This window comes from Lepisosteus platostomus, chromosome 23, assembly GCF_059453375.1.
Source record: "Lepisosteus platostomus isolate fLepPlt1 chromosome 23, fLepPlt1.hap1, whole genome shotgun sequence".
NCBI classification, from domain to species: domain Eukaryota; kingdom Metazoa; phylum Chordata; class Actinopteri; order Semionotiformes; family Lepisosteidae; genus Lepisosteus; species Lepisosteus platostomus.
The window spans coordinates 14273971-14297988 of record NC_142633.1 but is presented as its reverse complement, the minus strand read 5'-3'; the positions used below and the strand labels follow the sequence as shown (position 1 = coordinate 14297988).

General features: G+C 37.2%; 1 protein-coding gene across 1 annotated transcript; it reads left to right on the top strand.

Annotated features, from left to right (window-relative positions):
* The first annotated feature begins 4367 nt into the window (after nt 1-4367).
* LOC148642127 (uncharacterized) lies at nt 4368-23811 on the top strand. The gene is made up of 20 exons (XM_088616738.1): nt 4368-4581; nt 9310-9395; nt 10036-10144; nt 10700-10825; nt 11615-11770; nt 12023-12110; nt 12365-12540; nt 13039-13058; nt 13620-13752; nt 13995-14007; nt 14174-14237; nt 18868-18970; nt 19071-19196; nt 19702-19857; nt 19949-20033; nt 20540-20685; nt 21722-21741; nt 21913-21977; nt 22263-22291; nt 22760-23811. Exons 2-20 carry the CDS (start codon nt 9360-9362, stop codon nt 22777-22779), a joined length of 1671 nt encoding a protein of 556 aa, XP_088472864.1. The 5' UTR covers nt 4368-4581; nt 9310-9359; the 3' UTR covers nt 22780-23811.
* Nucleotides 23812-24018: the final 207 nt, after the last annotated feature.

The window sequence follows — 24018 nt, the reverse complement described above, 5'->3', positions numbered from 1 at the left end:
TGCCCCTTCCCCCACAGCCATGCCAGTGTTTGTGAAGCTTTGATCTGATGCCCATTTCTTCAGTAACATATAATACAGTACATTTACCCCTTTCTCTGCCTCAGTGAGTGTAAGTCTTTGAGCCTTGTTTTTAAATTCACCTGCCGGCAGATACTAGCACAGTTACAGAGTGCACCTCTGCTTATTTCCTGTGGGTTTTTTTTTATATAAGCAAACATTCACGTTTATAAACAGCACTGCAAACACCTCACAAGAATTTATAAGCAGTCCACGTAGGTGCCAAGAAAGGGGTTACAGCTTTGAATTGAAACAGGAAATCAGAGTTCTGGTTCAACACACCTCTTCATTAAAGGACTTTTTGTAGCAGTGTCTGGCATATGGTTGTAAATGGTTACATGTGTAACAGGAATATTTTGAAAACTAAAAAAGAATTAGTACGACTTATGACACAAGTGTCATTTCCTTCTACTTGATATTTGTTTCAACATAGAGTGTTATAAAACATTGCCTAAGTTTTTCAGATGCTGCATTCAAACCCATCCAAGATCTTACATTCTAGAATAGTTGTTGTTTTGAAGAGGACATTGTGAGGTGATGGAAAAACTGTGTCTTGTGTAATTCAGAGATTAAATTCTTCTTTTGAACAGTATGGGCAGGTATTGTACTGTCTTGTCCTCTATACAGTAGCTGATGTCAACTGTCTTGAACACACCTTGTTCAATTTGTCTTCCAAGTAAAACGCATGAGGTTGAATTCAGGAGAGAGACACTTCTTGCAGGGCATGTTTACAGTCAGAAAGGACTGGTTGAGCAAAAAAAAATGTAATTGCTTGGTGCTTGTTAAGATAATTAGTTATATATGATGCTAATAATCACTCTTAAAAAATTATTGAATAGCAAATCAAAAGCAAATAAATATAGAGAATAACCCTCAGCTGCCATGGGTATTTTGTTAAGCATCACATAAAACATTTTTTTGCACATAATACATTCTCTGAGTTATTGTAGCTTTCTTCTACTTAGAAATAGCTGAAAAGGTTTGGCAGCACAGTACATTCTTAGCTCATTGCTTTGTTATTTGCAAATCAGTTGTTATAGTCAAACCCTGCTCTGTTACACAATCTTTTAAACACCCTTAGAATCTATTTAATTGGATATAGGAAACTTGGTATTTAGACAACAAAACTTAAGAACAATAAAATTGTCACAAACACGATCAGGCTGTTTAGCCTAGATTTGAAATTCGGTTGCTTAGCCAATTAGAATCTAGATTATTTTTCTTGAAAAATCTCAGGAAGAAAGAAATTCCTCCTGTTTTTAGAAATAAATGTACATACTCTTACACCATTGAATATGAAGTAGTCCCCTGTATTAGAGGGTTTAGACACTATGAATGCTCTCAGTTCCTTTACATATGACTCATGAAGATTTAAATTCAGTACTGAGCATTGTGTTTGTTTTATTTTATATTTATAGAAACTGTTTGGGAATTTGTATTGCCAATACAAATGTATGTGTATTAATCTTTAGTAAAAAAACAAGCAATGAAGTCTGTAATACATGCTTTATAATTTAACACCAAAAGGCAGTATTTAGAGACAATTGTTCTTTTTTTAAATATTAACTTCAACCAAACAACAGCTTTCACACGTTTGTATTTCAAAGAAACCACGTGTTTTACCTCCATTGTGCTTCTGCACAGGACCTGAAAGGCTCTGCATAACACTTGCTTGTTGGTAATGCTCAAATACATTTATTATATTATCAATCACTTCTTGTATTTAGGTTAATTGATTACTTTAAGTTTGAAATACAACATATTTCTTGAAAGATTCTATGTTTTCGGAATCACGAAAATGGAAATTCCCAAGATCCTGTGATTGAAGAGTAAGCAGATAAGTAAAATTCGATGTATTTGAGTTGTGAAACAAAATAAATGGAGAACACAGCAGCAGAATTTATGTACTTCTCTTTTAAAAAAACAAGAAATGCATTCTTTTCTGATTATGAAGCTGGACAATGTTACTTTCAGTACCAGTGTGGGAAATTTAGAAAAAAAAGAAAGAAGGAAATATTCTAAAATGACTTTTATTCTGATTTCTTGGCATGTAAAAATCAGTTTATCCTTTTTTTCATTTCCAAAAACATATAGTTTACTCAGTGAGAGAGGAGAAGTAGGCAGGATTACCAAGTTGATGTCATACACTAATTGACAATTAATTTGGCATTGACTGAATTTCAATTCTGATTCACATTAATACAAAATTAACTAAAAAGTATTGTTAACTTAATTTCCTATGGCTGTTCCTAAATATAATTTTGTATAAGAATTTAACTCCTTTGATCTTTTCTGCCATATATAAAATGATTTGATTTGTAGTACTGAAAAGACTCAGACACAAAACAGGAGTTAACTGAATTTTGGGAGGGATAAAGACGAGCCACAAAACTCTCAGCTGTTCTACATTAGATAGATAGATACTTTATTGATCCCGTGAGGGAAATTGCAGTGCAACAGCAGCTTAACACAGACAACACAGCCACAGTGTAACAAATTATATAATAATAGTACAATACATACAATACAATACAAGAGTTACTCACAGTCCGGACACACAAAGAACAGACTAGAACAGAACAGTACACAGAAAAATCGTATCACACATATGAATATAAATATAGATGTAAATATAGATATAGATATAAATATAGATGTAAATGTATTGCACAGGTCCCTGGCATATAATGCATATATTGCATTACACTACATTACATAATGCCTGACGTTAGCTATAGGTATATATCACGTTTTGTATTACTACTACCTCACTTTTTACTTATTTTGTCTCATGCATCCGTCCTCCACCTCATTTCCACCTTGGTTAGCTCCTAAAGGGATCTGTCCTTCCTTGTCCTATACGCCCTGGCTAAGACGATTAAGCCAAAATGTATTCATACTTAAAATATTCAATAAACATCCATAAACCGTTATTGGATGCCTTTGTTCCTCGTGAAATAGCAAGCGGTCTTGAGCTCTCCGGCAGTAAGGTGGTGTTCAGTAAAATAAATCCTCTCTCGTCTCTCCTATATACATGGGAATTTCACATGACCACAGGCAACTAAAGGTGTAGTTGCTCTTCGCACACATTTGTTGCTACGGTCAGGCCACCAAAATTCACACCAATACCTGCTTTCTTCCAAAATACGGCCATACAGTACGTTTACTCAGTTTTTATTGTAGTAAATGAATTCATTTTCTACGGAAGCGCATTGCTGCCACCAGGTAAAAACATAATAATTCTGAGTTATCTTGTAATTAGCGGTTAACAGATTATCTCTTAATTAAGAGATAGCAACGATCACATGCGTGTATGAACCACCTTTTACATTTGCAATGACAGGATTTATAAACCGTCGATCGGTTTGCTAGAGCTGTGGGTTTAGTGTTCTTCACGGTGTGCACAGATTGACTTTCCACTCGGATTTATTCAGAATAAAATGCTACAGTTTGTACCTCATCTAAACAGTTGTTCTTGTACCTTCAGGATATGTGTGTGCCCTCATGGTTAACACTGTGTTCAGATTTCATTATATTTTGTTTGCACTATCTTTTCTACGAAAATGTTGCATGATCATAATGTAGGCATAGTATTAATATTAATTGCTTACACTTGTATAGCTGGACACTTCACTCAAAGCGCTTTACAGGTAATGGGGACTCCTCTCCACCACCAATATGTAGATTGGTAATGAGCCAATGGGAAATTTGGCCAGGACGCCGGGATCACACTCCAACTCTTTTTGAGAAACGCCCTGGGATTTTTAATGACCACAGAGAGTCAGGACCTCGGTTTTACGTCTCATCCGAAGGACGGCGCCTGTTTACAGTATAGTGTCCGCGTCACTATACTGGGGCATTAGGACCCACATGGACCGCAGGGTGAGCGCCCCCTGCTGGCCCCACTAACACCTCTTCCAGCAGCAACCTTAGTTTTTTCCAGGAGGCCTCCCATCCAGGTACTGACTAGGCTCACACCTGCTTAGCTTCAGTAGGTTGCCAGTTGTGAGATGCAGGGTGATATGGCTGCTGGCATAAATTGTAACGCAATTTGTGCTATTGCGTGTTAATGTGGTAATTTGTTTTTTATTCAGGATATGTGTGGGTGTCCTCATGGTTAAAACTCTTGCATTTTTACTTTCAGACTGAATAACCCCGAGGGGAAAGTCGGTCTGTGCGCATCGTCAGGAACACTAAACCCACAGTGCCAGCAAACCTATCAAAGGCTTGTAGGTACTGTCTTAGGCAAATGTAACATGTACTGTCTTGTAGGCAAATGTAACATGTTTTTCATACACACGTGATCGTTACTATCCCGTAATTTCATGAAAAATCGCAGTAAAAACAAGGACTCAAGTGTGCTGGCTCCTCCTCCTCCTCAGCGCAGAGGACAAACCAAACCGAAAGCACAAAACTGCAGGCAAACTCCAACATCATGGAGTCTCTTCCTGCGGTTAGTGAACTGTTTATCACGATAAACACCAGTCTTGTCCCCAGCTTCAGGATGTAAAACTCGGTTGAGAAGTAAGTAACTTTTTTTTTCCTGGCCGTGATGTCGCTAGGTCTGCTAGGATGCGTTGTCAAACAGAAACCACTAACAACGCCCACTCGGGGTTTAAACACGTAGACGAAGCAGCGTAATGAGTTGGTAAATAATACACTTCTTTGGATGTAGTTACATATAGATTTTTTTTAAACCGTCAAAATAAAGTATTTCATGTACAAACAATGTAATGAGGAAAACCCACAGGGGCGTGAGGGAGTTGTTGTTTATTCTTTGGCTGTTGGACCAAGACAGTGAGTTTAAGGGAAGTGCGTCACAGACAAATGCGACTCCGAAGACGGCTGTCTACACAATCAGCTTCAACTGCCTAAAACAAGGAGACATCTTGTGCTCCTTTTCAAATTAAAATCATGCTCATGAAGTCGATAGAAAGTCAAACGAATGGGGGTGTTACGAAACTGGTAAAAATCAGGAATTGACCAAGCGGTTCTGTCAATCAGTGAAATAATTCTTCATAACCCCCGATTGTAAGTGATTTCTAGACCCGAGCAGCTGGTATAATGAATTATACGTGAATTATTTATTCTCTGGCACAGCTTTGTTGAGAGGAGCAATAATCCAGGCACACGTGGTTAAAACAAATATTTATTACAACAAACTACACAGGACACAAAACATACAGCGCACCAAGTTACATTATATTGTTACAAATGGGACTGGACAGATATTTTAAAACAACATTAATCCTTGCCTAGGCATAGTAAGATAAACTGTCCTATTGTTTCTGCTCAAGGGACCCCCCAGACCTCTCTGAAGTGTTTACTCTTGCCAGTGTCACAAACCTTATCCAAGATCCTTAAGAGACATTTCTCTAATCACCCAAAGCTGTAACACAAGGTTGTGTAGGACAAATGAGAGGCAAGAAAACCACTATTTTAAAATTCTAAAGGCTCACAAGGTCCAAGGAACAGTGATACACTGAAATCACCCAAAAAGACCTGTAACAAAACTCTGTTTATCTTTTAGTGTTTAGGACAAGACTCACCAGGTGCTCCCAGTCATTATGCTTGGGACTTGCACACCTAAAGTTTTTTTGTCCCAGCCGAGCATGCGAATATGTGAAGCCCTCAAGAGATCTAGAAGTAGTTTCATTTCCGTGCTTTAAAGTTGTTTTCCTTAACTAAACGTGTACGAGGTTGACTTGACGATTGTTGGTTAAGGAACATAAAAACTCCAAACGCAGAGCAGAAAAAGCTTGAAATACCTGTTGGTTCAGTCCAGGATGTTATATTAATCGCTAGCTTGGCAGGCTGTAGTCACTTAACAGCAGTGACCAGTTTGGTTCAGTGATTAAAATGACCACACAATTTTAAGTGATGTAGAGCTGTGTTTGTTCCAAAAGCCTTAGTCTTCAATCATCTGTCGGAGAACTAATGTTTTGTTACTGTGGCGGGCAGTCCCATGAGAGGACTGCACCAACCATAGGCCTACCACAAAAATGCAACCTTAAATAAGTACTGATAGTTCCCATATGTGTAAACAGTCTCATTCATAATACGTAATTGATGGTTCGAAAGAGGTACAAAATAAGCTGTGTACACAAGGCTGTGCCACTGGAGTAGGGGGTGTGGTATTCAATTTCTCGTATTAAGAATCTCTTTTCACATACTCCAGCTTGCTCTCCATGAGACACACAGACAGGGAGAGAAGCTGGGGGTCAGAGTGCAGGGTCAGCCATTTCAATGGTAGAAGCATTACTGTCTTTTAGATGTGGCATGATTATGTATGTATTTGATGAACACAATTTTGAGGTGTATGGTTAATACAGAACTGTGCTGAATCGTCATTATGATGAAGCATTTTCTTCAGAGCCTTACAGTACAGTCTGTTGAGCTGTAAACACGGAAGAGAACTGTTGTTAGCATATTGCACAACTTGCTTGTTTATGAGTTTCAGTAGCTTGACAGTATTTACTGGTTTGGTTTAGTTGTTAAATGTAATGTTATTAATACAAGAGCAGCATCTTTAGTTTCCTGACAGATGCTCTCAGTACAATCAGTTTAATTTCCCAAGTCAAAGAGAACAGTTTCAGATGTGGAATTATCTCCTGGTACAGTATATTGCTTCGTGTTTCATTATTGTGGGGGAATTCCGATGCAGTTGCTTTTTCTTTTTCTTTCATTTTGACTGTAAGGCGATAGCCGAGTTTCTGAAGATCCACGCGTTATGGAAAAACTGGAAAGCTGTAGATTTCTTAAGAATGAAGACGTCTACAAACAAGATCACGACTAAAAGTTTAACTTGTTCAACTTGGTGTATTACTGCTGTTACGACGTAAGACCGTTACATTTATATTTTAACAACGTTTAAAGTATTAAGCATGTGAAATATTGAGGTTAAAGTATTGTATGTATCTCTCGCAACTCTGATTTGAAGAGGTTAGAAAATGGATGGATTGAATATCGTTCATAAACATAACATGAAAAACAGTTGTGTGAGACAGGTACGGCATGCGTCGGTCTTCGTCGCTAAGCAATAGGGAATGTAAAAATAGATTGTTTGCAAGCTGGCAGCTTCACGGAGGTAAATGCAGGAGTGAGAAAAGTTTTACATTTTAACAACGTTTAAAGTAAGAACCTTTTTTAATTCGAATCATTTTAAGCTTAAATATTTATGAAACGTTACTTTCCATTGACTTGTCACACAAAATTTAACGATACAAAATGTAGCAGTGAAGGGAGGGCGGAGAAAGCGGCTAAGATGGAGGATGATTTTTATTTAATCACCTTTTTTAAGTCCATGCATTTTTAACCTCAGTATTTATGGAACGTTAGTTTACACTGACTTACTGTATCATCCAGCTCAGAGGCAGCTGTCAGTCGTTTATAATCGTGTCTACTTAGGTTTTTGTGTACTAGATTGCGTTATAATCAGCACGGTACATATCCGATTTAGAGTTAGGTGTTCAGATTTGTTTTAATCTTAGTTTCAGTGCCGGCACTGGTAGCATATGTGGATGTTTAAATCATAATGAAATGAAGGTTAAAGGAGGAAATCTTAGGTGTAAATTCAAAACAAGTAACTGTTCGTATCATTTTTAAAGTTCTGGATAATTGATGGAGTTGCCAAAAACAACAGCAATCAAAAGAGAATATTGATGTTTGTCATCAGAGCAAAACTGGGTGATCTATAAGAAACTGTAATAAAAACTGGCATTCTGGTTTACAGTAATTATTGAAATGTTGGGGGCAGAGGAAAACCTAGAAGTTAATTTTACAATCTTTTTTAGATTAAATAATGAATATAACAGTAGCCTTTATTGAGAAAATCCCCATGAAAACTTTTTTTATTTCACAAAAAGTACTTCCCATTTAATGTGAAAGCAAATCAGCACTTTGGCTTAGATAACGCTAGTCAGCTGAGTTCCCCAGTTTCTAAAGTCAGCAGCTGGTCTTGTGTTTCTTACAAGCTCTTTTCTGTCAAGCCCTTCACAGTACAATTAGACATTTCCGAGCTGCAGTTATTGTAAACTGCAGTTAATATGTAGGTAAGAGCTGTTGTGTTGCTTGAAACCTTTGACTTTTGAAAATGTAAATATCACGTTGTCATGGTTCAATGATTTGAAACTCTTCTGACTCTCTGGAGAATGTAAAAATAATTTGTCATGTTTTTAAAACCATTTGGAAAGTCTTAATTTCTGTGAAGATGGCAGGATTATGTCTTGAGTTTTCAAGGAGGAAAACAGGACTGCATATTTATTTGTGGGCTTATGAACACCAGGTGAAACGATGGTCTTGAGACGGTTCCAGTGCCTTTCAAAAGTGCATTCACCTCCTTCCACTCGGGTGGTGTCCCAGTTTGTTGAATTAATGGATAAACTTTTTTAAAGATGAATAGTTGAACTGAATGCTTGTGGGTTAAAGACGTTTTAAATGTCAGCAAAAACTGCAAAGAAAAAGCAAGAAGTAACACTTGTGGTAAAAGGACTTATGGTCACATGAGTGAAAGCTGGAACTTTGTGGCCTAAATTCAAAAGGATACATCTGAATTAAAACCCCAAAAATGTATGCTTTGCAAGTGATTGTTAATCCGACTTTTGTTTTATAGTGTAGGATCTGAAAAGAAAGGGGTTGTCATAATCCTATATTTATTTTTTCACCATTAATAAAATGTTCAGAGCAGTTAAGCTTTCCTCCCTGTGAACAGTGTAACCCATTCATGTATAAGGTAAAATACACATAAGTAACCAGTTGCTGGCCTTGCTTTCTGCTTCCACATTATTGACACTCACCCCTGCTCTCACAGGTTTGATGTTCTCCCACTTTACAACTAATGTGACTGAGCTGACACCGAAAATGAGACTATTTCCCTATTTCATATTACCCTGTTTCTATGTCCCTACTCATCTATGCTCTTTCTCCGTTTGTAATCACCTGATCAATAAGTCTAAGAGACGTCTGGTCTTGTACATGTGCTGCTATCACACCTGTGTTAAAAATCCTGACTTGGATCCTAAAGTTTGTGAATTGTGGACAGTGGCAGCTCAAATACAGTCTCATATTGCCTCTTTTGAACCTTCACAGTTTGACTTTACAGTAAAACTCCCTGTAAAACTCAATTTGTTTCCTTATTCTTATGTATGTTTCTGTTGATTTACCACACTTTGGTAAAGTGAAAGATTACTCTGTAGCAGAATCCAATATGTTATCAATTAAATCTTTCTTAACGTGGATTTATTTTATTTTCAGGCACCATATGCTATGTGTTCACCACTTCATAAAGAACCAATCTCTGTACCATGTGGCAACTGGACATTAAAGGCACAATACAAGCAGTATGGGTTTTGTTTTACATTTTATATGGTTTAACAGTTTTATCTGGTTTATATGGATTTTAACTGTTTTCATTGGCATTTATTTGAGTGAATTTTAATGGAGAAATAAGTTCTCGAAAGGTTCACAGAAACAAACATAACAGAATTCTTAGTGCTTAATTTTTAGAAGTACTCCAACAGCTTTGCAGCAGTTAAACAAAATAGTAGACCACACATATTCATGTCACATAGTGCTTCAGTCATCTTTCCCCACTTTCTACTAGAGTCTGTGGACTCCCACACACCACCTGGCCTTGACAGACTATTAACAAATCTCCAAAAGATAGAATCCACAAATTTAACAATACTAATACACACAGACCAGTCCTGAGCAGTAACACAACAATAACTGCATCACTAAATGATATCATGACAGTTCCTACTTTGTCTATGTGCATATCCAGGGTCCCAGAATGTTGTTATCTCAAGAGCACCCTAACGTGAGCTGTTGTATAAACTGATGAGCTGTGTTTTATAGCGTCACAGACTGTCAGTTATAAAAGACCATTTAATTTTGTCCCATGAAAATGCAGGTTTGTGCAAAAATTCCCTTATAGCTCATATTACACAATGTAATGTGGCTTGTTTTCTTTATTTTCAGACCAAGCCTATAGTTTTCCTGTTGTTAGTGTGTAAGCTGTCTGATGCAATGCAGTGTGGCCCTGCAGAATATCTTGTTAATGGTGAATGCTGTCCCATGTGCCCTATTGGTAGGTTGTTATACAAAGTTTTGAATGGATGATGGTGTCTGGTCAGATATCATTGAATTTCATTGATCTGTATTTATTGCACTGTTTTGGAATGACATAGTCTTCAGGGTGCAGACTCACCTAGCATTTGGTTTAAGTTGTATATTCTATAATAAGATAGATATTTGATGGTATGGTAACAAAGGCAATGTTTTATTATTACATATCTTAATAATAGCTTATAGTGAATACCTGAATGCAACAGATTTGTTTCAGTTACTGACAGATTTATTCCATATATTGTCAAATATGAGTTATTTCTAAATGTAGTAATTTGGTTCTCCAGTATAATCTTTAGCTTTTCTGTAAAGATCTAATGTGGTTGAATTTAAAGTGCATTTTCTATCCAGATTTATAATCCACTTGCCCTTACATGATTTCCTTTTTGCCTTGGGAAAACATGTTTTTTTTCTGTAGAAAGATGAAATTCTCACAGATCAGGCTTATTGCAGGCATTTACTACCTTGAAATGTATGTGACTATGCAATATATTTATCCCTTAATCTTCTCCACCAGGATCTCGGGTTCTACGCCATTGTACAGAGTTTTCAAGCACTTCCTGCATACCTTGTGTAGGATCAACTTATACAGATCAGCCCAATGGACTATTGTCGTGTTTCCAGTGTAAAGTCTGTGATCCAGGTGAGAATGGATCTCTTCTACCGTGTGAAGAAAATTGTAACTGCTGGTAACTGGAGGCTCACTCTGTCAGTTGTTTTCTAATAGTGCAGTACGCCTGACATTGAAATGCTTTGTGTCACTTCATCCCTTAAGCCTACTTGTATGTTTCTCCAGGTTTTTATAACAAATGTTTACATTCACTTTAACCTAAATGTGGAAATATTGTTAATGTCCCACGCGGATGAACAGAATTATTTATCAATGCTAAGGGACAACTCAAAATGCCTATCCATGCCTTGTAAGATATTTGTTGGGCATGTCTGATCATATTCCAGTGCTTCGCAGGACCATATATGAGCAGCTCTTAAGAGTAATATAAGAGTAGCAAACCAGTGATGAGATCTGTAAAAGAATGGGACAAAGAAAGTACTACACAGCTATTGGGTTGTTTTGACTGCTGGCGATGGGGTGTGTTTTAAAGATGCATCAGAGGACATTCATGAATCTGTTGATCGTAGTGTCTGATTATTTTATTTTGTATGTGGCCTCTTTTATTCCTACCAAATGTTTTAAGGTTTTTCCCTAGAAGCCATGAGTAACCAAGAATTTCAAAGGGTTCTTCTTCTATAAAGAAGTTTGTTTTCTCTCAAGGGGAAGCAGAGATCGGGAGGGCAGTGCAGAAAGAGGTGAAAAGGGAGATAAGAAAATATAAAGGTCGCTAGAGGGAAAAGTAGAGTATATCATTGCTGTGGGTGGAAAGTGGGTTACAAGGTACAAATTGTATTAAACAAATGTCACTTTTGTGCTCAGGTCTGGGACTACGAACTCTTCATGGCTGTACTAACCAGAAGGACACAGTCTGTTGGGTTTTAAGTGGATATTACTGCATAGACCAAGCAGATGGAGGGTGTAAGGCAGCTCGCCCACACACTGTGTGCGCTCCGGGACAGAGGGTTAAACAGCCAGGTAAGGCTACACGGCACTCACTACACACTCCTCTGCCATCTTCCTAAATCAGCTCTCACTGGTCGTGTCATCCCTCTGTGCTGTGCTTGAGGGTACGTGTTCTAGAAGGACAAGCTGTGTCTGCACTGCTGGTAAACATTCTACAGTCCTACTAGAGAAATCCACTGAGATCTATTTCATAATTGCCACAAATGAATCTTTTAAAGGTTGTTTTACATTGACACTTTTGTTTACGGGATCTTTATTTTAAAGGTTCCGATTCTACTGACACTGAATGTGAAGACTGCCCTCAAAATTCATACTCAGATGGCCTTTTTACATCATGCAAACCCCACACAGAGTAAGTTGTTACATTTTTGTTCTCCTTCAAGTAAGGAGCATTTTCAAGTCTGTAAGATCAGATCTGCAGAAAGAAGCTATCCTTTCAGTCTTGTATATCAAGACTGGTTTGATGTTAGGTTTACAACATTCTGTATTTGCTGTTTTTTTTTTTGCTTTATAAATTCTAAATGTCACATTCTCCTTTTTAAAGCTGTTTATTAGTTCTAACTAATGTCTATTACTTCTAATTGATGGCCTTTCTGCCATTTAAAGCTGCAAAGCCATGGGCCTTCAGGAAATCAGACCTGGAACCTCTGCATCTGATGTTGAGTGTGGGGAAATGTCCACCCCTGTGGTTCCGATAGTTACAGTGCTGGCGATATTCATTCCTATCACTATCGGAGTGGTAATATTTCTTGTTCTCAAGAAAAAAATACAGTGTTCAAAGGGTAAGTTATGCATTATAAATTTTTCATTACAGTATGCGGTTTTGTGTAAGGTTCTTCGATACACAAGCTATTTGGTCCTAATTCACTAAATGCTCTTCATGATAATGTGACACGACCGGTAACATAGTATACTAACATAGTATACTAGTGTATAAGTTCTTATGTAAAATGTTCTCCTTTAATGTCTGATACATTTGTATTGGATTTAGAGGTTTGCTAGTGGGCACTGGACATAAGTATAAGAAGTAAATATTTTGAATATTTCCCAACACTGGGAATAATGGTTTGTAAAATATGACCCTGCAGTTTCACAACAGAATGACATGATGAAATGGTTTATATTAAAAGTACCTACAATAGTTTTACAATACTGTTTGTTCAAATAATTTTATACTATTTTCATTTTACCTTATGGTTATATGTTAGAATCAATAACTTTAAACATTAAGACTGCAGAAAGATGCCTCCTGTCAACTTAATGTATCTTTTTCTTTTCAGAGGTAAAACAAGATGCAAAGGTATTTTTTTATATTTCTTGTGATTTATGCTTAATTGTGTTGGAGATAAAAGAGATATACTATCTTATTGAGACCTGAACACTGAGCATCAGACACTGTCATCAAAAGTGTATAACAACACACACAATCAATATATGACAAACAGGGGAGACTGTGAAAAAATGTATTTGTGACTTGTAGCTGCATAACAAAACTGGATAATAAAAGCTGTGATTGAAATTACACCAAAATGGAAAACATGTAAACCCCAGAAAATTCTAAGTGCTCAGTCACATGTATTTGTGACTTGTAGCTGCATAACAAAACTGGATAATAAAAGCTGTGATTGAAATTACACCAAAATGGAAAACATGTAAACCCCAAAAAAGTGCTCAGACCATTTTAATTTCAGATTGAAAACCTTTACAGTTGCCCAAGATTTTAGCTTCAAATAAGACATTTTCCTCAAAAAAGGACTTGTGATAATTTAATATTAGATTATGTACTAATGACTCATAGCTACTTTCTACAAAGAAAAAGTAGCAAACGTTGGAAACTACAATCAATTTTCATTCTGATCAGAAATCAGAAGACTCCGGAGAAAGCTCAGAGCTTGTGAACAGTGGTTCTTCCCAGGGGAATCGTCTGGCACCACGTCAGCTTGAGGATTCCTTGTATCCAGACATCGGAGAAGCCAGTCTGCACTTATCCTCTGGTACAGAGCTGTGTTGTCTGTGATGTGTTGGATGAGTGATGAGTGGATCATAGGGGCCAGGGCTGGAGGAGGGATCTGCCCACACTTTCTCATCCTCCTCTATCCCTGCTCCAAGACTTTTCAGTGATTCCAGATTGGGTGGATGTCATAAACAATAATTTGAGCAACTCATAAGTTGAATCAAAACTACATGTGTTGCATTGCAGTGGGGAGGTTGTATTTAAATACTTTTTCTTTTGCAGTTGCAGTCACATAGTTCTAAACCTACTCCTGGGATTGCAATTCTGTCCTCTGGAGGCTTACAGAAACATTAGGACTCCTGAGAAGCTCTTCAGACTTCAAACTGCCATTAGGCTGAATGAACAGGCTTTGTGTGCAAGAAAGTGGACTTTAAAAAGACTGTCTTCACTTGCCTCTACAGCTCTTGGAAGACTGAAGAGTTAATGGGGCTCATGGGTTTATACTCCTTCTGTTGTGTCTACATGGCAAATATGTGAGACTTAATTTTGTATTACAGGCTTTGAGTAATTTTTAATCCAAAATCAAGTTATTAAATTTTACTACAAAAGGCATCAGGTGAGTACCACTTTTATGGTCCTGTTTGGAATACACTAACATTCTATTTTTTGTTTTTAAAGAAGGCTCATTTATAAAGGTTTTTTTTTCTATCAAAATAAGCTTTATTTCACAAAATCCATTTCACAATATGTACATATACCAAATAAAAGCTTTCTAAATGAGGTGGTGGTCTGTTATCAATCGGGGCAACTGGATGATGGGGCTGGATTTGCACAATGAAAGAGTCACTCTGAGCCCTACGCTTGCTTTTGTCCATTTCATTTCCCTGTCCCGGCTCTGAAACTGTGGACGTCCAGTCCTCTGCAGGAGCTCGGGGAACAGGGATTTCCTCTTTAGTCCCGGTACAGGGCCCACAGTCCCATCCAGCGCCAGTGACAACATCGTGCTTCACCTTCCCTCTGAGCTAGAACATTTATGCCGTGGAATATCTGCTGCACAGCCTGTACTCATTCACTCGTACATCACATTATGTCAGTCATTACAGGGACTAGTGAGCAGGAAGCGTCACTTCACGCTGGCAATTTGGGGGAACAAGAATGCGTGTTTGTGACAACATGGCTACTCACAGAACTTTCACAAATCTAATGATTTTATGCTTAATTTGAAGTTTGTACATTTTTCAAATGAATAACCTGTCTGAGAAATTGGAACTGCAGTTCCCCTTAAATTAAGTCAACTTGTCTGACTGTTAATGATGATTGTCTTCTAACAATCAATCGAATTGAAATCACAGTCATAACTAGCAGAATTTAATCTGAAACTGCCTTCACAGATAGGTGTTGCCAACGAGAAAGCTTTACAGGATTGTAAGGATGTTTTACTATTTTATTTTATGACTGTGGTAGACTAAGAATAATGGGAACAAATTTTAAGATAAGTGCCCTCAATTTTAAAACTGAAGGCACTTGTCTGGCCCTTGGGTCCAGTGACAAGGACCTCTTGAGTATAGGTGCTCTTAAAACTTGGAAGGAAGGGACCCTCCACAGATGTGTGACATCTTACTATTCAATCGAAGAAGACGGGAAAGTGGATTCTGGGTAAAACAACAGTGTAAAATATGTGAAAAATATTTCACTGCGTCTTGTATACGCCCAGTTAACGCCCAGTTTGTGATTCTCTCTTTGTGGACTGTGGATATTATGTCAGTATAGCTAGGAGAAAACCTGGAATACTTTTCTCCACTTGGGCTTTGGGAACCAAGTAATATAAAGTGTTTAAAGAAGATAGAGCGATGAGGTGTGATTACTGCTATGATCAGTTAAGAGCTGTGTTGCTTGATTAAACCATTATAATTTTTGCTGTCAGTAAAGGAGATCTATTTTGGTTTGCAGCTGGGCAGAATCTTGGATTTGGATTTGTGGACAAGCGCAAAGCAACTTTTAAAATTTTGGCAGTGTTGTCAATTGTACTTTATAATGCACAATTGTTATTCAAATCACTTTTTTAAAAATCTTTTATAAAAAAATTATATTTTATAAAAATTGGTGTATCGTGAACATTTAGTTGTTGAAAGCTTTTATGAACAAATGATTTAAAATGAGTATTTTCAGAATCTAAACTTACCTCCAGTTTTCATATACACTATTGTTAATTTTGTTAACTACCATATATTATTTCTAAACTACCTCGATGGGGTGATGTGATTTTGCAAACCTGAAACAGTCAAACTTATGGTTCACTTTTATAATCAAGATAATTTTTAAAGAGTAATTTGATTTATATTACTGATATACTGAATTCATATATCTAATGATGCTTTCTTTGTAAAATTAGTATATTTTGATAACGAGCGCAGTGTGGGAGATCCCTGCTGTTAGCCCAGTTCAGGGCAACTTTGCATATTAAAACCTACATAAACAGTTGGCCTTTTGATATGCAATAGGTTTCTTAGCTTTAAATTGAAACAGGTTTCTTTTAACACAAAATACTTCACCAAACGAGCTAAATCCGCACCATCATAAATTGAAACTGCAATTAACTAGTCCTTCCTTATTTCCCTTCAACAAATACTACGGTCTAACTCTGAGGTAGTCGGTGACGCCTTTTATATGTGCAGGCGGTCGGAAATGAAACATTCCGCCATTTCAAGTCTAAAACCGCTTAAAATTCTTTCTCCGTCGGTTAGTGACTCTTTGGGCTAAATAGCAATAATGTTTTATTGTACTGCGTTTTACAATACATATTGTTCTTATTATTCTCATTATGCCTCTGGTTGCCAGGAAACTTCAAAATTAAGCTGCGTCACACGAATTTACTAAGACAGCTATAAATGGGGTCCTTAAGGTCCTGTTTGGTATTGTAACGCAACGGGGTGCGTTACAGTATATTTCACTGCACATGCTGCTGCTCCGGTCAGAGAGTGTATCTGGATAATTGAAAGCAACGTGTTTTCATTTACATCACTATAAATTTGTAATCGGAGCACAATGATGCCGAGAAATTAAGACTATAAGGATGGTGACGTAACTGTGACTTCTGCTGTCTTTCAAGCCTGTACAGTAAATAGTATTTGCATCTACATTAATGTTTTATTTTGTTTTTCCGTTCCTCGTGTTTAGGGTACAATTTCAGTCGTGTGTTCATGAAAACTAAAAGCTTTAATTAACAAATGGTGTCGTTTAAGTCGAGTAGCAGTGTTTGAACTTATTTCGAAGCGTCAGTCGGCTAACAGTTCTCGGTAAGTTATTATCGCATCTGAGATTCGGCGTTATTTAAATATTGAAACTACAACATTAAACCATGAAAGTTTTTTTGAATGACATAAAATAGTTGGTGAATAGCTTCCAAATTGCTTAACATTTGTTTCTTTTTTTCCCCTGCGCTTCAAGTTTATATAGCTCCAAATGTATGTAGCCTGGCAAAGAATAACTTTTAACAGGACACAAATATATTTATTTTATATTTATTCTTAATTTCCAGGTAAGTATGGTGTCCGGCCACCTCTCGGCTCTACCCTCCCTGAGAACATGACAACACTCTTTTTTTATTATTTATGCATAAATAATAGTAAAACTTACAATACAAACAAGAGTACATGTAACATTTCAAGACACAAACATCGTAAGGGGTACACATTGCAAAATAAATTCAAATTACGAAAAAACATTACAACTCTGCACCACTAGGCCACATCCCTAGTGGAGGTAATTACTGGGTGTCAAAGACGCTGCCTGAGTAAAAAATATTGTCTTTCGGCCTTTCGGTCGGTTATTTTCCCCACTTACACCACAGTTATTATTTTTTGAGGACATGATACATGATGGGAATTTTTATTTTTTGTTTTTTTCTTTTCTACGAAAGTGTTATATTTCGTCAATTGTGGGTGGGCGCCTTTAGAACAAGGAGAAGTCACCATTGAAGGCGAAACTTTAACATGCAGTTATTTTATTCTGAATTCTTCCATCACTCGCAGAAACACCGAAACATGAAAACATTTTTTTCGGTAAGTTAAAAAAATAGTAATTGCTGCACTGACATGACTAAGTTTGTTTTCCTATTAAAAGTTTGATTTTTGTATGAAACGAAACCGAAACCCCCAAAATCTAGGTCTTCAGATATCGTCCTTAAATTCCCCTGACTGATTTACACCCAAATGCGTGACTTTTAATCAATAAAAATCGATATTGTTATGAAATGGAAGGAACTGCGCTGGTATCCGGTCGATATTTTTAACATTGATGGAGTAGCTCTGTGTCTTCCTGTCTTGAAAATTGTCCTGTTTGCAAGATTGAACACGTTACACAGACTGTAACGCCCAATCTATGCAGCTAACACACACAAAACTCAATGCCCTAAATTTTGTTTAAATCTTCAGCATTAGTTAATCATTTGTAGCCGATTTACACTAACGCAGTTTACAAAGGCCCCTATAATGATAAACAGTGAAGTAATCGTCATTTTCTTTCACCATAAGCGTTTCTTCTTTACCCTTTATTTCCTTTCAGTGCAGTCTTCCTTGTCTGTTTTATATGCATAGATTTACATCACAGACTTGGTTCTCTGTTCTGTATTAAAACATGCAATAAACAGTAAACAAAAAGTGATTGTGGCCTGATGTCCATTTATGTCACTTAGCAAAGCCAAATGCAGAATCACGTTTTCCTGTTGAGAAAGAAAGTATATGAACCATGTGAAGAACATTTACATATAGACACTGTGCTCTGCAACTGAAGTTACACCTGTAGCAGTCCATTTTGTATTGTGTAAGGAAAGCTGAGAGAATTAGTATTTATAGGCACAGCTTTTTTTTTAACAAGTTATGCAATTTAGAAATCTCAGTATTGTGTTAAATGTTGACAAGAGCTGTAATCACATCAGTTTGATGAAATCAGATGTATTATTATGCTGATGTACTGTCATCTTCAGCTGGAGGACTCTCTCAGACATATCTGTGATTTACAATATTGATCTTCACACTTACAAACATAACTCTTACAGCTAAAAGCAAAGAGGAAGTTAAAATGATTCATCACACTTGCGTCACTGTCTTGATGTTGTACCTTTCTGCATGGTTGAATAATTATGTTTTTAAAACAGGTTGTGATACTCCTCGCATTATTCCATGGATTTGCAGTTGGGAAACAGTGTGGCCCAGCAGAATACAAAGTAATTGGAGAGTGCTGTCCCATGTGCCCAGCAGGTACACAATTCTGAAGCTTTGCATATTCCTGGCATTGACTACTTTGAATGACTTTGTAATATGTTGAATTTTATTTTTACCCCTTCATCTTCTCTACCAGGATCTCGGGTTCTACACCACTGTACAGAGTTGAAAAGCACTACTTGTATACCTTGTGTAGGATCAACTTACATAGATCAGCCCAATGGATTATCAACATGTTTGCAGTGTAAAGTCTGTGATCCAGGTAAGAGAATATTTCTGCAACACCAATTTTTGTAAGACGACTGTCCAGGAGTTACTCCTGTACCCTCTTGGCAGTGGGACATGCAGACCTGTATACTTGCAGAGATGCTCATTCAGTGCTTTGCTGAGCTCCACAGCGGCTTACAGGAGAGGTGATGCAGGCTGGAGGGATGTTGTACTGAGTCTCTGTCAGAAAGCTGAAGGAGACATACAGTAGACCTTCCATGGTGGCACTTAGCCAATTGTGCACCATGTGTTTAGGAATCCTGGTCATAGTCAACAAGTGACAATATTTCATTTCCATACTATGTTACAGATGAGCCACAGAGCCTCAGCTTCAGTGAGAGTCAGTGTATATATTTAATAGGACTGATTCTAGGAGTTCGCTTAATATCATCAGAATACAGTGTTGTATTTAATGATATTCAGTTGTGCATAATATTTTCTATCCTTTTTAGTATCTTTGTAGGCTTAAACTCAGTTTTAAAAGCTTTTTTCATGTTAAGGACTTGGACTACAAAATCTCAGTGACTGTACCTCGACTAGGAACAGACTCTGCCGTGTTTTGATTCACTATTACTGCACGGACAAAGCAGATGGAGACTGCAGGGCTGCTCGCCCACATACTGTGTGTAAACCAGGACAGAGAATTAAAAAGCAAGGTAAGGCTGCATCTCGGATTTCTTGTTTTCCTGAAATCATACAATGTAAACCACATACAGGATTTTAATTTTGAATCTTTTACATGTAAAGGAACAGAGACATCAGATACAGAATGTGAGGACTGTCCAGAAGAGACATTTTCTCCACATGGCATAAACTGTACCCAATGGACAGAGTAAGTAGCTGAGCAGTTTGTTTAGAATTGTTATGCTGTAAAAACATACACGTATGTACATGTTTTTGCTAGTGAATATTCCATTTTAAGCACTGTAAGTTTTTCATCCATCTGTCCTCAATACGTCTCTTATCTTGATGAAGGTTGTGGAAAGCACAGCCTATTCTGGAGGGATAAGGCACCAATCGATCACAGGGCAGTAAAGAAAGGGACATTTTAGAGTATGTGGTAAAAGCTAACTTGCATGTTAGGCTTGATCTGAATTAGAATGTGAAATGTATACAGTAGAAAAGAATCTGATCAGTGACAAGGTAATTGATACAGTTGCAAAGGTTACAAATACCTGTAATAATGTTTCTTAAAGCAGTTCAGTATTTCTTTTTAATGACAAAAAAGACTTCATTTTAATTAATTATCATTTTTCATTATAACCAAACCAGCAACATCTTTTTTTAGATTGAAACCTGCATAGGAATGCTTTTGACGTTTTGACACATTTTCTTTAGCTGTGCCGTGCTTGGTAAAGTAAAGATGAAAGATGGAAGCTCAACAGATGATGTTTCTTGCCAGAAAAAATCACCTCGTCCTCATATAGGGACTGTTGTTGTATTTGCACTGTGGATATGCGCAGTTGTATACTTATTCACAAGAGGTGAGTGGGGTTTTGTGATATACAGTATAAAATTAAGTGCACGCTTTGCTGGGGCTTATTGTTCTTAGTACAAGAAATAGTGTTTTCAAGTACTCAGTGTCAGGATGAGGTGCAGAGGGAAGGTGCAGCACAGCACACATTTGAAAGATTCAGTCCTCTTTGCAGGATTACCTGCAAGAGATTAAAACACCAGAAACTTCTATACAGCCAGCATCTTTGTCATTACCTGTCGACAGGTAGTGTAATTGGTACCAGTCTGAAGATAATGGAGCATTATTTGATCCCGATTTATGATTGCTGCAGGAATATTTCTGATTTGAAATTTCAGACTTCAAAATAATATAACATCTTCATTAGTACAGTTTAAAAACTTCAGTGGCTTGCAAAATATGCAGTAGGTCGAATGGTAGCATTAGAATTTTGCTTCCCTACAGCACGTAAGGTCTCTGAATGCCGTGATCTCATGCTCCAGTGCTCTCTAAGCAGGCACAGTGTTTGAAATCAAGGCTGAATGAAGGTGAAGAGATCTCTGATGGCCCTGCTGGCTTCCATTCACTGGGACAGTGGTCTTGTACCATAGACTTAAACTGGCCAATCCAAGGGGAAGGGATGTGGTGCTTTTCAGTGCAGTTTTCCTTGTCAAGACAGAAAGGTGCCAGTACTTTTGAGCACCTCAGAGTGTGTAGAAATAAGTCTTCCAGTTTCTTATGTCAGCAGGTAGGTCAGTGCATGATGTCAGTAAAACATCTGCAGGGTCAGTTTTTTGTGGTACCAAGCAAAAAAAAAGGATAATAATTATTCATTATAATTAAAAAAATAATTAGTAGAATTATTAAAAAACAAAAACAGTTCAGGTTTCTGAATATCATTGAAAAGATATAAAAATATACATTATTCTGTATTTAATGTAAATACTGAAGTACTGTTTTTTCTGTGTTTTTACCTATGTACTGTTTATCTGTTTTGTATAGCACTTTGACCTGGAAGATGATGTATACAATAAATGATTAATTGTAGCTATTGTTGTTGTTTTCAGCCCGACTATGCTGTTCAGAGGTTAGTGCTATTTACAAATCTTCTCCATCAATGTCAGGTTTTTGTACGCAGTGTACTGGTCCAAACTTGAAACTTTGGGCTTTATTTGAATATTTTTCATGAGTAATTCTCATTTACAGTACTATTATTTTAAAAGATCTCTTATTGTAATAAACGTGTCCTGTTTTATAGAAACACCCTGTACAAGAAACCAACGGGAGTAGCGTGGCACAACAGTCGGGAAATGGTTCTTCTCTGTAAGTCCACTGTGGTGAAAACAGTTTGAAGGCTTTTAATTTCCAAAGCTGCCGAATCCCCACTTCATGTGTTATAAAAAGTATTTTTTTATACTTTATATTAAGGTACATAGGAATTGGACAGAAATATCATTTTTCAGTGAAAGTCAGACAAAAAAAATGTTTAATGTGTTTTAGTTTGAGAGTACCAAAAAAATGTAAAAATGCAACAAAATGTCATACTCTACTATGCTGTTGCAATCTAGAAAAAAAGTAATTTGTGTCCTATTCATTTTTTTAATTAAGGACAGGAAATGAAAATGCTGCAACTCCGTGTAAGTAAACCTTAAAAAATTACATTTACTTATTTACTGTTTTCTGAAGGAATCCTGAGATGGTCAAAGAGTGACTGGGACTTTAAATAAAAACACATTTTTTATAGACATGATTACTACTTTAACATGTCATACTCTCTTGGTAGTGTTTGGAAACTAAGAGGTGATCAGCGAGTTCAGTTAAGTACTCAGTGGGTTTTGATCTCCAGCACCCAGTTATCTTTCAGCTCAGAACTCTAGGATCAGGGGAAATCTGGAAGCTGAAGGCCTACAGTATTTAACAGACAAGTCATTTTTATGTTGGACGTTGAACATAAGTTGGTTCTCAGTAAAAAATATTTTAATTGTAGCTGCATTTTTTGAAGTAAACTTTCTGGGTGTTATTATTTAGAAAACGCATAAAATATGCAATATAAGATAACCAATGCTGAGAATGTTTTCAGTTTATTTTTCCCCGTTCTTTTTTAGCTGGTGGGATACAGACGTGAAATATCAAGGAAGACCAGCAGGATTTGCAAACAGTGCCAGTGTGACGGACGTCTGCAGACTCGGGGCATCTTAGAACATCTAGGCAGTCTAAGGAGCTTGGCGGTGCCTGCATACATCACACAGGCCTCTATTAGCAATGCAGAGCAAACACGACAGTGAGGAGACCTGCTGCATGGACATGTCGTACCTCGGGGTCAGCTAAAAACATTCTTCCAAAACCTGAAGTGAAGCTCTGGAATTGGGACAGTGAAGGTGGCATGCCCAGATCAGCGCAACTCAGCCGTACAGAAGCCAAGGATGCAATAATTAGACCTTAGATTGTTACACAGTTCCATGTTGGGTGTGCTCTTTTTCAATCTATCCAAGACATGGACTGATTGAGTTACACATTTCAAACTGAATCAGTTTATCCCACCGGTTTTGAGCTGGATGTGGACTCACAACTCATTCAGCTTGTGACCAAAACTATTGCACAACCATGTCATTTATCAGCTGACAAACTGTGGGACTGAAACGTGAGTTCACTCCATAACTCTGCAGCGTAAACTGAACCTGGGGGCTTGAGGGATGTGAAACAATATATGTTCAGCATTAACATTAAGAAGAGAAAGATCTCGGCTTGTTTCGTAGTTCCATGGTGTTTTTATCTGGAAAATAGAATTGGACCAAGTCATGTTTAAAGGATGTGATGTGACAAAGGTGTAATGCATTTCCAGAATCTAGGAACCCAATCCTATTCCTGGTGACCCACACACCTGTTGGTTTGTGTTCCAGCCAGTTACACTCAGATGCTTCGTTGAAATAATAATAATGACTTGTGACTAGAAACAAGATGCAAATATTCAATTAAAGCTACTCAGCAGATCACGTAATGCTTTGGTTATCTTTTTATCAATAAATACTATTAGGTGGGATGGAATTGACACCAGCAGGTGTGTGGGTCAGCAGGACCAGGACTGGGACCCAGAGCTGTATTGTATTGAAATAACATGTAATCTGCTGCTTTTGTATAAAGTTAAACATTTCAGTCATTTTCTTATTTCAAGTTTTTAATACATGTGTTAACATTGTATGCCCTGTGACCAGGCTGTCACAGAATTTTTTATGAACACGATTCATTGCTGAAAAACCATCTTGTGATTCATCACTGGCAGATGAGGTGTGTGGAAAAAGTAGAAGGGACACAAACAAATGGACACAATCAAAACTCAAGCCTTTTACATGAACACAAGAACACA

Bases quoted from the DNA above. Each gene is read 5' to 3' on its own strand.
- LOC148642127 (XM_088616738.1), top strand. From the start codon at position 9,360: ATGTGGCAACTGGACATTAAAGGCACAATACAAGCA. The intron at 13,059-13,619 runs GTATTTTTTTAT...CATTCTGATCAG, and splicing joins AGGTAAAACAAGATGCAAAG to AAATCAGAAGACTCCGGAGA. The intron at 19,858-19,948 runs GTAAGGCTGCAT...TTACATGTAAAG, and splicing joins ACAGAGAATTAAAAAGCAAG to GAACAGAGACATCAGATACA.